This window comes from Arachis ipaensis, chromosome B10, assembly GCF_059453495.1.
Source record: "Arachis ipaensis isolate K30076 ecotype BB chromosome B10, ASM5945349v1, whole genome shotgun sequence".
Classification (NCBI taxonomy): Eukaryota; Viridiplantae; Streptophyta; class Magnoliopsida; order Fabales; family Fabaceae; genus Arachis; species Arachis ipaensis.
Genome location: NC_142435.1, coordinates 137,762,254 through 137,777,215, shown reverse-complemented (window position 1 = coordinate 137,777,215; position 14,962 = coordinate 137,762,254). Strand labels below are relative to the sequence as shown.

The following is a 14,962-nucleotide window of genomic DNA, read 5'->3' as shown; positions in this document are numbered from 1 at the left end:
CAGAAGGAAAGACAATTCAGGAATGCACCGAAGGAGTTGCCCCCTTGCTTGCTTCCTCCCTGTATCAATTTGAAGTTTCTTATTCTGATGGAAACTTCTCCTTCCTCCTCTTCCTCTCGGGTATCCTCTGGCTCGTCCTCGAAAAGCGGCATACTGATTTCGAGACGGCGCTCTATGTCTCCATTGAGGATTACGTCGATATAAGTGATCACGCTTTTGAAACTCTTGACAGTTTCTGATCCATTGAACACCAATAGCCTGAGATCGGCTCAAATGTGTATCCACATCATGTAGAGGAATTTTTGAACTAGAAGCTTCTACACGACGAATTGGTTGTCTCTGACGTGCTTATTCCTCCCTGTGGGCTAATTCTTTCTTCATTCTTTCCTTTTCAAAGATTGCCGCCGCTTCAGCATCAAAAACAGCGTTATACCGTGGACACAGAGATACGTCCCGGTCTTTGATTTTTTGCTGAACCAAGAAGTCCAACAAACCATCCCCTGTTCTAGGGTACACAGCTCTTACTCTCAAAATCATCAAGAACCACATCAAAATCATAAGACATCCCCACCATATTCACTCCAAAGCAGGGTTCCACATAACTGGCATCAGTTTCAAAGGGATCTACATCAACCTTCATTTCCTTTTTGCCATCATCAAATTTCAAACGTCCTTCCATTATTGTCTCCTGAATCAAATCCCTGAAACGAACACAACTGTTAGTCAAATGACTTGTTGCTTGATGAAATTTGCAATAAGGCTTTCCTTTCAAATCCTTCAAGGAAAGTAGTGTTCTACCCTCAGGCAAAACCAATTGTTTATCTTTAAGCAACACATCGAAAATCTGATCAGATTTCAAAATATCAAAACTATATTTCTTTCCACTTTTAAGTTTTGAATCATTCGACTTTTCACTACCAGGGAGTTTTTCCAACAAAGAACAAACATATGGAGGGTCCTTCTTAAGTTCGGCCAAATCGACTTCTGTTTCGAAATCAATTTCTTCCTCTGAGGACTCCATGGTTACATAAGCAACGTTCTCCTTTCGAGTAAACGGTTTACTCTTCGACCTCTGTTCGGTTCTATGTTTTTCTTTTTTCCTTTTTCATTAACTCAGTTTGCCGAACCTTTTCAGCCAAATCAGGAATATGCACATTAAGCAACTTTCTGTGCATATAGAATCCTAACCCCATAGTTGCTATTTTCACTATTTCATTTTCAGGCAATGTGACATAGCACCTACTTCTAGCATTTTTGAAACGTATTAAATAATCATCAATGGTTTCACCATCTTCACGTTTCAAAGCTACTAAATCGGTAACTGCTACGTTCATTTTCCCTCGATAAAACTAAGCGTGAAAAGCAGTTTCTAACTGATTCCATGTTGTGATCGAATTTGGTCTAAGATTCGAAAACCATGTAAATGCATTCTTCGTCAATGACGACGGAAAAAATTTCATTTTCAAATTTTCGTCATTTGCTAAGTTTCCAATTTCGACCAAATAACAAGCAACATATTCAGTTGTTGATTCTCCGACTTCTCCAGCAAATTTTGTAATTATTTTTGGATTTTTTACCTCTCTTAGCACTTCAACCATTTTAACTACTTGGGGAAAAGCCGAGACAAAATGTGGCTGATTCATAAAACCAACATTCAATCCAACCCGATTTAACACTTCTTCTATAATTCGGGTGACCTGATAACGATCACGCAATCCATGTAAAACATTATCAGCATTCTCATGTCGATGAACTATGCGAGGATTTTCTCGATTTGGAACATGATTTTCATTTTGAAAAATATTTTCCATCCCCTCATTAGTTCCTCGAACATTATGCCTTTCGCCTTCATCATAATCGACGATTCGAGCGATCCTCTCGACTTGTCTAGCAAGACGCTCGAATCTCAATTCATGATCGGCCATCATAGGATTCAGAATTGTAGTCATTTGCTGAGTCAATAAATTAACCAAGTCATGATGATTTTCCTCCACTTGTTGTCGATACGCTGCCATTGAACTCGCAGCATTCAAAGTGGAGCACACATGATACTCACGAGAATACTCAGAGTGTTGTTGTGGGTTTTGCATAATATTTACTCCATTTGCATTCCCAAAACAGATAGACGGGACAAACCCACCCACCGGTCGGGTGTAACCAGCAGGAAGACCATAAAGGGGGCCAACCAACGGTTAATGGAGGTTGAAACGGTGGCGCAGGGCCATGTGGACGCGTATTACGTCCAACATTTTCAGTTTGAATAGTCGTGACGACTATGCTTTCAGTTCCAATTGCACCTTCCGAACGTGAAGACACGTCAGCTTGTTGTACGGATACCGGTATACTATCATTGGTGGAAAAACTACCATTCACATTTGATAATTCATCAGCCATGTGAATGATCTTCCCACTTTGTAATCGCATACACTAAGAAATTACTGGAAAGTATTTATTTTTGACACACTTCGACTTAAAAATTGTCTCACTGGGCGTGCCAATTTGTTTTGTCGATTTTTAGCAAATCGATGGTGGTTCGAGATCTAGTGATCTGGGAGCGAAACCTACTCCTCTGTGCGAGTACCAGTTTTCTAGAAGTGCATCAAAGTGTCTTCGATTAGACTAAATTTAAAAATTAAAATAAAATAAATTTATGAATTGACAAATAAAATTCATAAATTAAAGTTTTGTAAACTAAATCAATAATTTTTTCAAAGAAATTAAAGGAAAATAATAAATTGCCTTCGTTTGAAGCAAAGGACTTCCACATATAAAATTTAGACGCAGAAAGGTAAATTGAATAATAAAATAAAGAACACTTAATAGATAAAATGAATTGAAATGTTAAATTTACAAGAGAATAAATTGAAAGAATAAGGAAGGTGGAAGAAACCCTACAGAAAAGTTACTCGATTGCAGACTCAGGAATTTCTTGGGATGTGAGTGTGCTAGAGTGTTTTTCTGAGTAAAAGTTCCAACCCCTTTTCACTGAAATTTCCTAGTATTTATAAACTAACCTTACGTAACAGTAAATTGAATCACATTAATTACAATTAATTATAATTAAAATAAATTACAATTTTGAAACACAACCGCCCTTGGTAACGGTTCCCACTACACGATTATAGATATTCCTCATGTGATTAATTATCCATTAACCTTCTCACTTCTTTGACCACTCGACTAAATCTCCGAAAGTCCTCCCTCAAATCGAATCTCCCTCTCGACTTAGCTTCTTCGATTTCGACAAAGTAATTGGTAACAATTTTCGCATCAGCAACTCCCAAACTTAGCCTCCTAAACACATTTTCTCGAAAACCCATACTTTATTTTTCGATTTGACCATTTCTGATCGAAAATAATTTTTTCGATCAACATTAGGAAAAAATTAAACACCAATCCTTTTAATATTTTTGTTATTGGAAGTCTTATTTATATTCTTGATTATTTTCTTAATACTTAAATGAATAAAAATTTAAATGTATATTACTTTTTAAAAGCATCAACAATATAAATAATTCAGAATTTTTTATTTAAAAATATAGAAGATAATTAGAAATATGAATTAAAACTCCACAATCATTTTTAATGTGTATAAAAGTTTTCAGAGAATAACATATGTTTTCAATATGTATATATATGCATATGCGCACGCAACACCCCAGAATATACAAAGCCCTTTCTAGACATTTGTTGAACTTTGTACATCGTTGACTCTAATACTTTGACTTGAAGACACTTTTGCGTCGTAGAATTAAATTATTATTGTTCAACTAAGAGGGTATGAGTTATATACAACCTTTACTTCTTCTCTAAGATTGAAATAGCACTTTCTTTTTTCGGGAACAAATAAGTTCCTTTTTTATTATGTTCAATTTGGTCATTTGACGGGGAAAATGGCAAATGGACATTATGTCAATGTATTTTATTGGGAGAAAAAAATCACACTATTCTCTAATTAAATTGTTTTCTTTGCATAACTATTCAGATAGTTAGGTTACAACTCAACAACATTAATTATTAATTAGATAGATTATAATTGAATGATATAGTGTACAAATGGTTTTTTTTTTTTTTTTGTGTCAATATATTACTAATATTTGTTCTAAATTAAAAGACGTTTGGCTAAAATAACAGTTTTTTTTAATAAATTCTTTCTATGAACTTTCCTAAAAGTAAATTCTCCTTTCTACCGATAAGAATTTAACCAAATAGTATATATAATATTGAATGAAAGAAAAGGCAATTATAGGAAAAATATACTTGACAATTTTATATAAAGGAAATTATGTATTATGCCATAATAAAAATTTTATATATATATATATATATATATATTAGCGCACATTAACTACAAAAATAAAAATTAAGTCAACCGTTAATTCTTAAAACTCTTACAAAACAAATGTTTAAATGAAACTATTACACTCATTTTCATTACTAGTCTTAGTCATTAGAATAGTTAAAAATTAAATCATATTTATTTGTTCAGTCTGATGTGAAATTTGAGGAAAGAATTGTGATATGAGTACTTGACAAAATATAAATTTAACAATATAAAATGATTAAAATAAAAATTAGGTAAGAGAGAAACAGCTATACGAAATTATCAAAAATTATTAGGTGAATATAATAAAACAAATTTAGACGCGTTCTTAACATGGAACCAACCATAGACTCTTATTTTAAATGTGAACATTCCAATAAAGTAATAATAGAAAATATTGATGTGCCCAAAAAATAAAATAAAAATAAAATCAAAGCACGTGCCACGTGGTCACAATGGGTATGTCTGCGTTACAGGTACAATTAACAGAACCGAAAGTGCAAAATATGTTTTTGCTCTTTTTTCTTTAAAAATCCAATGTTAAAATTGGACAGAAATGAATAAAATTATTCAATTTTTTTTCCCCATCAAAGAATAATTCAAAAGGCACACCTACAAGGAAAAAATTCAAGAGAAAATGAAGGTTCCTTGAACCTACTACTTTCCTAACCAAAGTCTCTGAACAAGTTCGAGTTCTTACTCGGTCACATGACATCATTAACAACCGCGTTTCCGTTTATATAAACTTACCCATCCTTCTCTTTCAGCTTCTTGAATCCAAAATTCTTCTTCTTCTTTTGTCAGCTGCATCAATAGAATTAGAAAGCTTATGAAAGAAATGTTTCTATTTAGATCAATTTTCTGTTTGTTCTTCTTCTTCTCAACTTGCTTGCTTCTCTTTTCTTCAGCCAATGGTATTCGATCTTTCAAGATCAGAGATAACAATGGCCATGAAAATAATGAGTTCAAAGATGCTTCCTTTTTGCAATTTAAAGAGGCGCCAGAATACAGAAACCAGCAAAGTTGCACTGTTTTTGATGAAAGAAACAATTTGCAAGAATTGTTATGTGAACCATCACTTGTTCATATTGCAATGACCCTTGACCTTGAATACCTTAGAGGTTCTCTGGCTGCGGTTCATTCTGTTGTCAAACACACTTCTTGTCCTGAGAATCTCTTCTTCCATTTCATCATTTCATCTGAATCTGATGCTGACTTTGCAAGTATTGTTCAATCTTCTTTTCCTTCACTGAAATTCAAAGTGTACGTGTTCAATGTAAGGTTAGTCAATGCTCTCATATCACCTTCAATAAGGGAAGCACTTGAGAATCCTTTGAACTATGCAAGGAGTTACCTTGCTGATTTGCTTGATCAAGGTGTTGAGAGAGTAATCTACTTGGATTCTGATGTCATAGTTGTTGATGACATCCAAAAGCTTTGGAAGGTTTCTCTGAAAGATTCAAGTTCAAAAGTCATTGGTGCTCCTGAATATTGTCATGCAAATTTCACAAGATACTTCTCCTATGAGTTTTGGTCAAGTTCAGAGTTCCTTAAGATCTTTGAAGGGAAGAAGAAAAGGCCTTGTTATTTCAACACTGGGGTTATGGTAATGGACTTGGGTAAATGGAGAAAAGGTGAATACACCAAGAGGATTGAGAAATGGATGAAAGTTCAGAAGGAAAGAAGGATCTATGAGTTGGGTTCACTACCTCCATTCTTGCTTGTTTTTGGTGGTGATGTTGAGCCTATTGAACATAGATGGAATCAACATGGTCTTGGAGGGGATAATGTTGCTGACAGTTGCAGGAGTTTGCATCCTGGTCCAGTTAGTTTGATGCATTGGAGTGGTAAAGGGAAGCCATGGAAAAGGCTTGATGCCAAGAAGCCATGCCTTGTTGATTATCTGTGGAAACCTTATGATCTTTACTTACAGCATGATCATCATCATCACCGCCATAGAATTGCCAAGAGATTAGCAGATTCTTGAATTTTTTTTCAAAGGGAATTTAGAAGATTTGTATTGGTTAGTTTGTAGAGTGACCAAGATTCTTTGTTTTGTATAGATAGAAAACCATAGAAAGATTTTCAGTTAATACATTTTTGTTTACTGCTTTAATAAAAACATTTCATATGATATGGTAACATGTTTGCTGTTTGGATTTTAATTCTCAGAATTGATTCTTAATTTTGAGAGGGAGTGAAAATCTTTTTTACTTCAAAAATAAATTTACAAGACTAGAACCAAGTTGAATATAATTGTTGTTCACACCCCTTTTCTTCCATCATCTTCAGTAGGCAAAATTTGACCCAAAAGTTGCTTGAAGCTACAAGAAAAGTCCATTAACAAGGTAAGGATGGGAAGCCATAATTAGCTAACAAGACCAGATTAGCTGATTTGATTGCTTCATCTGAAAATTGCCAAAGTTTCTCTTAATAGATAAAGTTGGCATAAATCCATACAGACATGTGGTTAGGGTGAGTTATGATCAGCTTTAAAAAAAATAACCCGAATGGAACTGAATGCCAGAATTAGTGGAAAAGAAGAGTAAATTGACAAGTGTTTAAAAATTTTCCCTAATAAGCATGAATTGTTCTGGAAACATAAAGTTACAACTTTTTAGTTACAGCCTAAACAAATGGGGCTAAAACTACCATAGTACGGCTAATACAAATTATATAGACATTCAACTACATTAGCAAAAGTATTTGACTCTAGCTCCTACCATCTTAATAGTCTTCCAAATGCAATCAAATAATGTGTGTTTTTTAAGCATTTCATACATATGCTTGTACTTTTAATCTTTTATTATGACATCAATAGATGACAATCTCATTAGCAGGTATAACCCTCTTCAATAGGAAAGTCAAATGCAGACTTTGAGATGGCACTCATCTTGCTTTAATGCTGTTATATGACTTCTGGAGCCTTAATATAAACACAACCAAGAAGGATACAATCAGCAAGAGAAAGATGGTGATAAAGAATGTAAAACTTCGGCAATTCGGTCCTTCCAAGTTCCAATTGTACTTCACCCTCAACTGGATTTGACTCTTAGGTTTTCCCATTAGTGGACGAACTCATTGAACCTGAAGATAAACCCTTACCTTGAAATAAGACCAGTATTACCCTTCCTCAGCCGAAACTTTATGTACCTGTAATAGAAAAGAATGCAACCTGCAAGCAATCTAGCAGCTAAAATATAACAAAAACAATTCAAATGACATGTGTATAAACACCAGAATCTTAAATTATATCAATAGGCTATAACTGAATTCCACAGCAACATGGCATTGTGGCACCAGTTGCAGTCAACAAGCGCCGTCATTGTTCCCTATCATTAGCACATTCCACAACATTCATCAATGTTCACAGAAGACAGAACAAACCATAACAGGGATTAACTAACTGCAGTTTCCTTCAACACCAACTCCAAGGGCATATATCTAATCAGTTATCAGTTATAACTCCTAGCATCAGGGAACAACCTCTCTTGAACACTTTTACAATATAATTTTCTTGCCTTATTCACATTACAGTTTCAAACAACATTCAGACATCAAAGCATTGTAAGTATCAAAAGTAGGCTTATAAACTCTTTCAATCACATCACACGACACAACACACACTCTGAGCATTTTCTTCATCACAAACTAGTAATGCATCAACTATTTACACCATAGAAATTACCAATAAAAGAAATTAAGCTCACAATTCGAGTGATAATGCGATGGAAAGAGGTCATAAGCCTAATATTGTTACCTAAAAATGCTTTAATGGCTAAAATATTGTTCAAACTATGAAGTGAAAAATTGAAGCAAGAGAATTATTGTACCTTGATCAAAAGGGGATTGAGCCCTAAGGTTAAGAGTTACAACACGGATTTAGAATCATCAGAATAAGAACACCGAAGAATTTCGCAGATGAAAATCTTCTACTTCAATCGCCGCAAAATGAGAACCCTAGAATCAGAGTCAGTTTGATGCACGCTTTTGCCAAAGCAGCACTCACGTGGCTTATTTACAAGTAAGATGTTATCTTGTTATTCCAGAAATGCCCCTGTGCTTTCTCAAATCTAATGAGTAAACTAGCCCAAATTATCCTTGTCTCACCTATCACCGTCAGTATTATCAACATATGGCAAGTTGGCAGCTACTCCTATAGTTTTATTAAAATGTCAAAAATATTTTTTTACGATGATTTTTATTTAAAAAATATAATTTATTTATTTAATTATATTTTAAATAAAAATAATATTTTTATAATATATAAAAATTAAATTCTATAATTTATTATTTAATAATCAAAATAAAATATTTTTACATAATAACAATAATAAAATTTTCATTGTAGTAGATACTTCATCATATTATTCTCTCTTTCTCTCTCTCAATCTCCACCTATAACACCACCACTAGCACTGGAATATTTGCTCCAGTCGCACAATTACTACCATGACAGCGTCGACAACAACGCCCACTGCTGCATTCTCGGACAGCAATACCGTTAATATATAAAACTCATTCACCATAATAGTAATGGGAGCTGTGTAGAATAACCCAAGATCTCACCACATGTGAACATAAATAGTGCTGAGATTGTTGCTCTTAGTCTTTCTTCAATCAACCATGTCCCCATGATATAAATCATTTCCATTCCCATAAATACCTGAATGCATATTTCATAAAAGATAGAAATTTAGGTGCAGTTATCTGAAGTTGATAATTTAAAGTCGTTAAATGATTTAATTGATTTGACTAAATTTTTATTTAACAATTCTTAATTATTAATTTTACGTAAAGTTGACTACACTTAATTTTTATCTCCATAAAATTAAAACTTTTTTTCTTTCATCAATCAAAATCAGATTTTAACACCAACCGTCCGACCCATTTACATTCATCACAAGCTCATTGAATTCCTCAATTGCCCATTTTAAAAAAAAAAAAAAAAACTCCCCAGATCTGGAGAGAAAGAAAAAGGAAATTATCATATTGAGGAAGGTGTTCATAGGTTGGATTTATTTAGCTTTGGAATATAACAAGAATCGAACCAATTAAATTATAATTGGTTTGGATTAGTTTAGTTTTATATTTTTTTAGTTTGAACCAAATTAAGTCGGTTAATAATAGATTAGTTCGATTCAGATAATTAGATACTCAATAAAATAAAAATTCAAAAAAACAATTTTAAAAACGAGATTTTTTAAGAAAAATAATGTAAATATGATAAACATATAATACCAACTAACAAGTCAATAATATTTTAACAATAAAAAAATACTCATAAATTCATAATTATAATAGAGTTATATATATATTATTAGAATTTATATTTTTTATTTAATAAAAGGGTAATTGGGGTTGCAAGTTAGTTAGGATTCCACTTTTCCAAAATTGATACCCGAACCAATTATGATTGGGTATCATCGGGTTGGGTTCAATTATATCCGATTATTCATTGGTTTCAGAACCAATTTAATCGGTTCGGTTCGGATTTAGATGGGTATAGTTGTCAGAATCGAACTGGTAATCGAACCGATCAGACTACTGATTTACTAGTTTATTGGTTCAACTGATGAGTTATTGGTTGAACGTAAATAAAAAATATAAAATAGTCTAAAACTTAAAATTAAAATATATATATATATATATATATATATATATATATATATCTTTACTAATATTTTAAAAATAATAGAGTTTCAACAAATTATAATCAACAAGTTGTAATATAGTTATTATTAAATAAGTATATAAAATTCTAGTATTTTTTCATAATAAGGATTTTTTTTATTTTATTTTTATATTAAAATAAATATTTTTTATTTTAATAACTAATTAATTAGTTTATATTTATTATATTGTTATGTACTATATGTATTTATTAAAAAGTAATATTGATAAATATCATATAATCATAAAAAAATAATTATATTGTAATTAATAAAATTATTTGATCTTTTTTATTTATACATATTTAATTACATTTATATTAATAATTATGAATAATAAAAATATAATTAATTTAAATATAAGTGAGTATAAAATTAAAATAATATCTATTTTACTATATAATAAATAATTAGCATTCAAAATATTAAGGAACAAAGAAGAGCATGCACGCACAAAGAAGACCAGGTTTGAAATACATCTTCATTAATTTTGGAATTTTCTCTTAAATGGTTCGGTTGAATCGGTTTTCACCGATTTTGAGCGATGTTCAACGAATTTGACCGGTTTTTCCTGGCTTTGATCGATTTTATTCTTTAAGTGGTTCAGATGCTGGACCGAACCAGTTGGAAGTCCGGTTCACTGTTTTTTCGATCGAACCGACCGGTCCGGTCCTATTCTTACAACTATGCGTACGGGTAGGGGTGTGGGCCCGACCCGGCCTAGACTCTGCCCGGCTCTGAATATTTTAGGGGCTAATTTGGTGCAATTTCACCGGGTCTAGGGTCGGGTAAGGTCTCAAAAATAAACCCGGTCATTATTTCGGGCCGGGTCCAAGTTAAGGCGAACCCGACCAATGTGCACCCTAAGGAAACTAAAAAGATATATATGTTTTAAATTAATTTTAATATTATGTTATATTAATTATAAGCTTATTGTTTTATTTTTAATCACACTTGTTGAATTAGAAAATAGATCAAAGAAGCATCAAATTAGAATTTATGGACAAATTTAAGTTCAAATATGAATATCAACTTTTCGGTAACAAGTTTCTTTTTTATAAATAAGTGCATCATAAATAAGTTTCTTTATAAATTATTATTAAAGTTTTAAAGACCCGATTTTCACCCGGTATAGTTGTGTCCCGAAAATGTTTGGGTTTCATCAGGTCTAGGGTTAGATTAGAGTCTAAAAAATAGACCCGGTATATATTTCGGGTCGGGTCTGAGTCAGGACAAACCTGATTTCACCCGACCCATGAACACCCCTACAGATGGGTAATCGAGTTACCTGAACCCGTGAACACCCCTGGTATTGAGGAAGTTCAAAACAATGTTACGATTAAGAGAATCTTGAAGCAGGTGATGGAGTGAACACGTGGCGATAAACCCCAAAATGAAGGAAGGAGAAGTGGGAGAAACCATTCGGAGCGTGTACTCCTCGTCTCTTTATCTCTCTTATTTGTTGTGGTTGCAACAACTCCGAACCTCGCCAGCGCCGCATTGCGCCTTCTCCCTCTTCTTTCTCTTAGTTCGGAGTCGGTGGTGTTGGTGATGATGGTGGTGTTAGTGAAGGAGAGTGTTAGTATGGTGGTACTGCATATTATGTTGGTGTTGAAGGTGGCACTACATATTATGGTGGTATTGAAGATTTAAAGAGAGAGAGAGAGAGAGAGAGAGAGAGAGAGAGTGTGTGTCCTTCTCCCTCTTCTTTCTCTTAGTTCAGAGTCGGTGGTGTTGGTGATGATGGTGGTGTTGGTAAAGGAGGGTGTAAGTGTGGTGGCACTGCATATTATGGTGGTATTGAAGATTGAGAGAGAGAGAGAGAGAGAAAGAGAGAGAGAGAGAGAGAGAGAGAGTGAGTGAGTGAGTGAGTGAGTGAGTGAGTGAGTGGGTGGGTGAATTTTTAATAAAAGATATTTTTTTGAGTTATTTTCTTTTAGAAGATCTTATAGAGAAGTAAAAGTAATTTTATGTTTAGAGGTCTTTTACAAAAAAAATATCTATCAATTATATTTGGGTTGAATAATATAAAAGTACTTATTTATTTATTATATAAAAACATCTTTTTTCTTAAGAAAAATTTTTTTCAACAAATTATAAATTGTAACTTCTCAAAAAAATTATTTTTTTATTTTTTTAGTTCTTTTACTTTTACTATTAGAAATTTACCAAACACGCTAAAAAATAAAAATAGATATTTTTTCATTGAAAAAAAATATTTTTTTATCAACTTATTGACACTCAAACAAGCACTAAATTCCCGTAGTGTTCTTGATATTCATGTAATTATCTAATTTGATTCTTCAAATTCTAATTTCACTATAGTGGTCTTTTATATTAAGTTTTGGGCACCATAATCGATGTTGAGTCAATAATCATAACAATTTCGCTAAGTAACTAATAAAAGGTTCAGCCAACTCCTACCAACTCCTATTGGAGTAGATCCAAAGTCCACTAAAACAAAAAAAAAAACACTCTATTTATACTCCTCTTAACCCTAGTTTCAAAAAAAAAAAAAAGTAGTCACCTCACTCTCCTACTTTGCACGCTGTCACCCATGCCATCAACCTCTGTCACAGACCACGTCTGCGCCGCCGTTGCCTCCTCCAATGCTACCATGAATGAGCCCATCACGCCATGTTTGCTTCCGCTGCAAGGACGCCATCCACCACGGTCGACAAGTCACGGAAGTCGTATGCCTCTTCCGCCACACTGCATAGGCTTCCATTCCGTCGCCACTGCGTCGTTGCGCCGCACCATCTGCCTTTTCTATCACGTCGTGTTTTAACTATCTCCACCGTGACGCCGCGTCTCTTCCTCCTCCTCCATCTTGTCTTGCCTCCTCCTCCTCTTCCATCACGCCGTCGAGTCACTTCCCATCTTCCAAAAGTTAGTGGATGTTGTTTCTTCGATTTACTGGATGTTTCATCTCTATTTTGGGGTTCAGAAACTTAGTAGAACTTCATACGAGATTGGATGTTCTTTTTATTCGAGATTAGATGATTCTTTTATTTGAAAATGAATGTTTCTTTTATTACGAATGGATGTTTCTTGTCCCTGTACCAACGGTGAGAACGATGGCGCACGCGGCGATCTGTGCGGCGGGAATGGTGGCGCACTACAGCGGCAGCAAAGTGGTGGTCTACACGAGGGACAAGGCCGACGCTATAAGAGGAAAGGTTGATGGCATTTTATTTAGGAAGCGATTAATTTACCAAATCTTTATTATTCAAAAACGTAATTAATGTTAATGAATAATATTCTGATTTTAAAAAATAATTTAAAATTAATAAATAGAGTAAAGTATCGTTTTGTCTCCAATATTTGGGGTAAGTCCTATTTGTGTCCCTAACGTTTAAATCGTCCTATTTGTATCCTTAGCATTTGTAAAAGTGATTCAATGTTATCCTGCCGTCAATTACACATCATGAGCTTTAGTTGGAGTTCCGAAAATCTCTTCTTGAAATTAGAATAAAAATGTCTGAGACAGAACCATAATTCACTCCGGATAATAGCTCATCAAAAGTTGAAACTAGTTTCCGCAATATTTACATAATTCACTTTTTTAGGGACATAATTGAACCTGAATACAAATAATGGGTACACTACAAGAAAAATACTCATTCAGCCACACTTTTTTTAAGCTACATTTGAAAAGCGTAGCCTATTCTCTATGTTGCCTTTTTATAAGAGAAAAAGATACACAATTGTGGCATCATTTAAAAAGTGTAGCCTTAGGTATTATAGAAATCACTTATAAAGCGTAGCCGTAGGTTGAGATCTATAGGTTCACTTTTCATATCAAAGAGGACGCTTTTAGAGGGTAGCATATTTATTAAGTTTTGAGTGTATTTTAAAAGTGATGCCTAATGTATCTAGAGCCAAAAACTTGACACTTGCTGAATATTTTCCCTCTTAAATTTTTCCATTAAGCACGCACACTCAGCTCACACACTTAGTGAAATTTTCACCCATTCCCTCCAAAGCTCGTCATCACTCACCTCTAAAGCACGAAGAAAACCCTTTCAAAGAAGATCAAAAACTCTCACCATCACGAAGATCGAAAACCATACGTATCTAGGACGAAATGCTTGACACTTAGTGAATTTTTTCCCATTTTCCCCCAAAGTACATAACACCCAGTGAATTTTTCCACCTCTTCTCCCTTTCCCCCGTGATATCATCGTTTCGCACAAAGCTAAGAGTTCATAGCTTTGCTACGCCATCACATGGCTCTTCTCCTTGCACCACATCCTCACACGGCTTTGCTACGCCACGCCACGCCACCACCGTGGCTCTGTTACACCGCATCGCCGCCGCAGCTCTATTACTTTGCAACGACGTGGCAGCTCTCTTACGTTGCACCACCTCTTTGCCGTGCTCTTCTGCTTTGCTCCGCGTCTCCTTGGCTAATCATGCCGCCTCTGCTCCATCTATCCCTGCTCGATTCGCTCTCATCCACGATTGGTAGGCTTTTAATTTTTTTCCTGATTTAGGCAATTAGGGTTCCTAATTCCCACTAGCCTGTGTTAAATTTAATTAGGGCTCCTATATCAAAATTTCATTTTTAATTAGGATTTTTCTATGTCTGGTTCAATTTCTGTCGTGCTGTCTGTGTTAGAAGCTTTTTCATGTCACATTTGAGCATTGCTTGTTATTATTAGTGTTGAATTCTAGTTTTGTTCTTTATTCAATTTGTGATGAATTGGGGGTTTTAGCTTTTTCGTGTCATACCTACTGGATATGACCCTTGTTAATATGCTTTGTTGTAAGATCATAAAGCTAAGGGTGTTCGAAACTGATTCTAATGGAGACGAGAATATTATCAGCTTTTATTCAGAATAATTCCAGTTCCTGCTGTTGATTGGATTGGCGAAATTAATATAAAATCAACAGAGACAGGACTTGAGGCTGATTTATCTTACAAATCAATTCATTATTTTCTTGGATTTGTGGAAATTAGAAA

At 34.0% G+C, this 14,962-nt stretch overlaps 2 protein-coding genes across 2 annotated transcripts; one reads left to right on the top strand and one right to left on the bottom strand.

Annotated features, from left to right (window-relative positions):
• Positions 1-1,349: 1,349 nt before the first annotated feature.
• On the bottom strand, positions 1,350-2,015 carry LOC107621468 (uncharacterized). The gene has a single exon (XM_016323487.1). It carries the CDS (start codon positions 2,013-2,015, stop codon positions 1,350-1,352), a length of 666 nt encoding a protein of 221 aa, XP_016178973.1.
• Positions 2,016-4,887: 2,872 nt separating this feature from the next.
• Positions 4,888-6,469, top strand: LOC107623356 (putative galacturonosyltransferase-like 10). The gene has a single exon (XM_016325581.3). It carries the CDS (start codon positions 5,154-5,156, stop codon positions 6,309-6,311), a length of 1,158 nt encoding a protein of 385 aa, XP_016181067.1. The 5' UTR covers positions 4,888-5,153; the 3' UTR covers positions 6,312-6,469.
• The last annotated feature ends 8,493 nt before the right edge of the window (positions 6,470-14,962 follow it).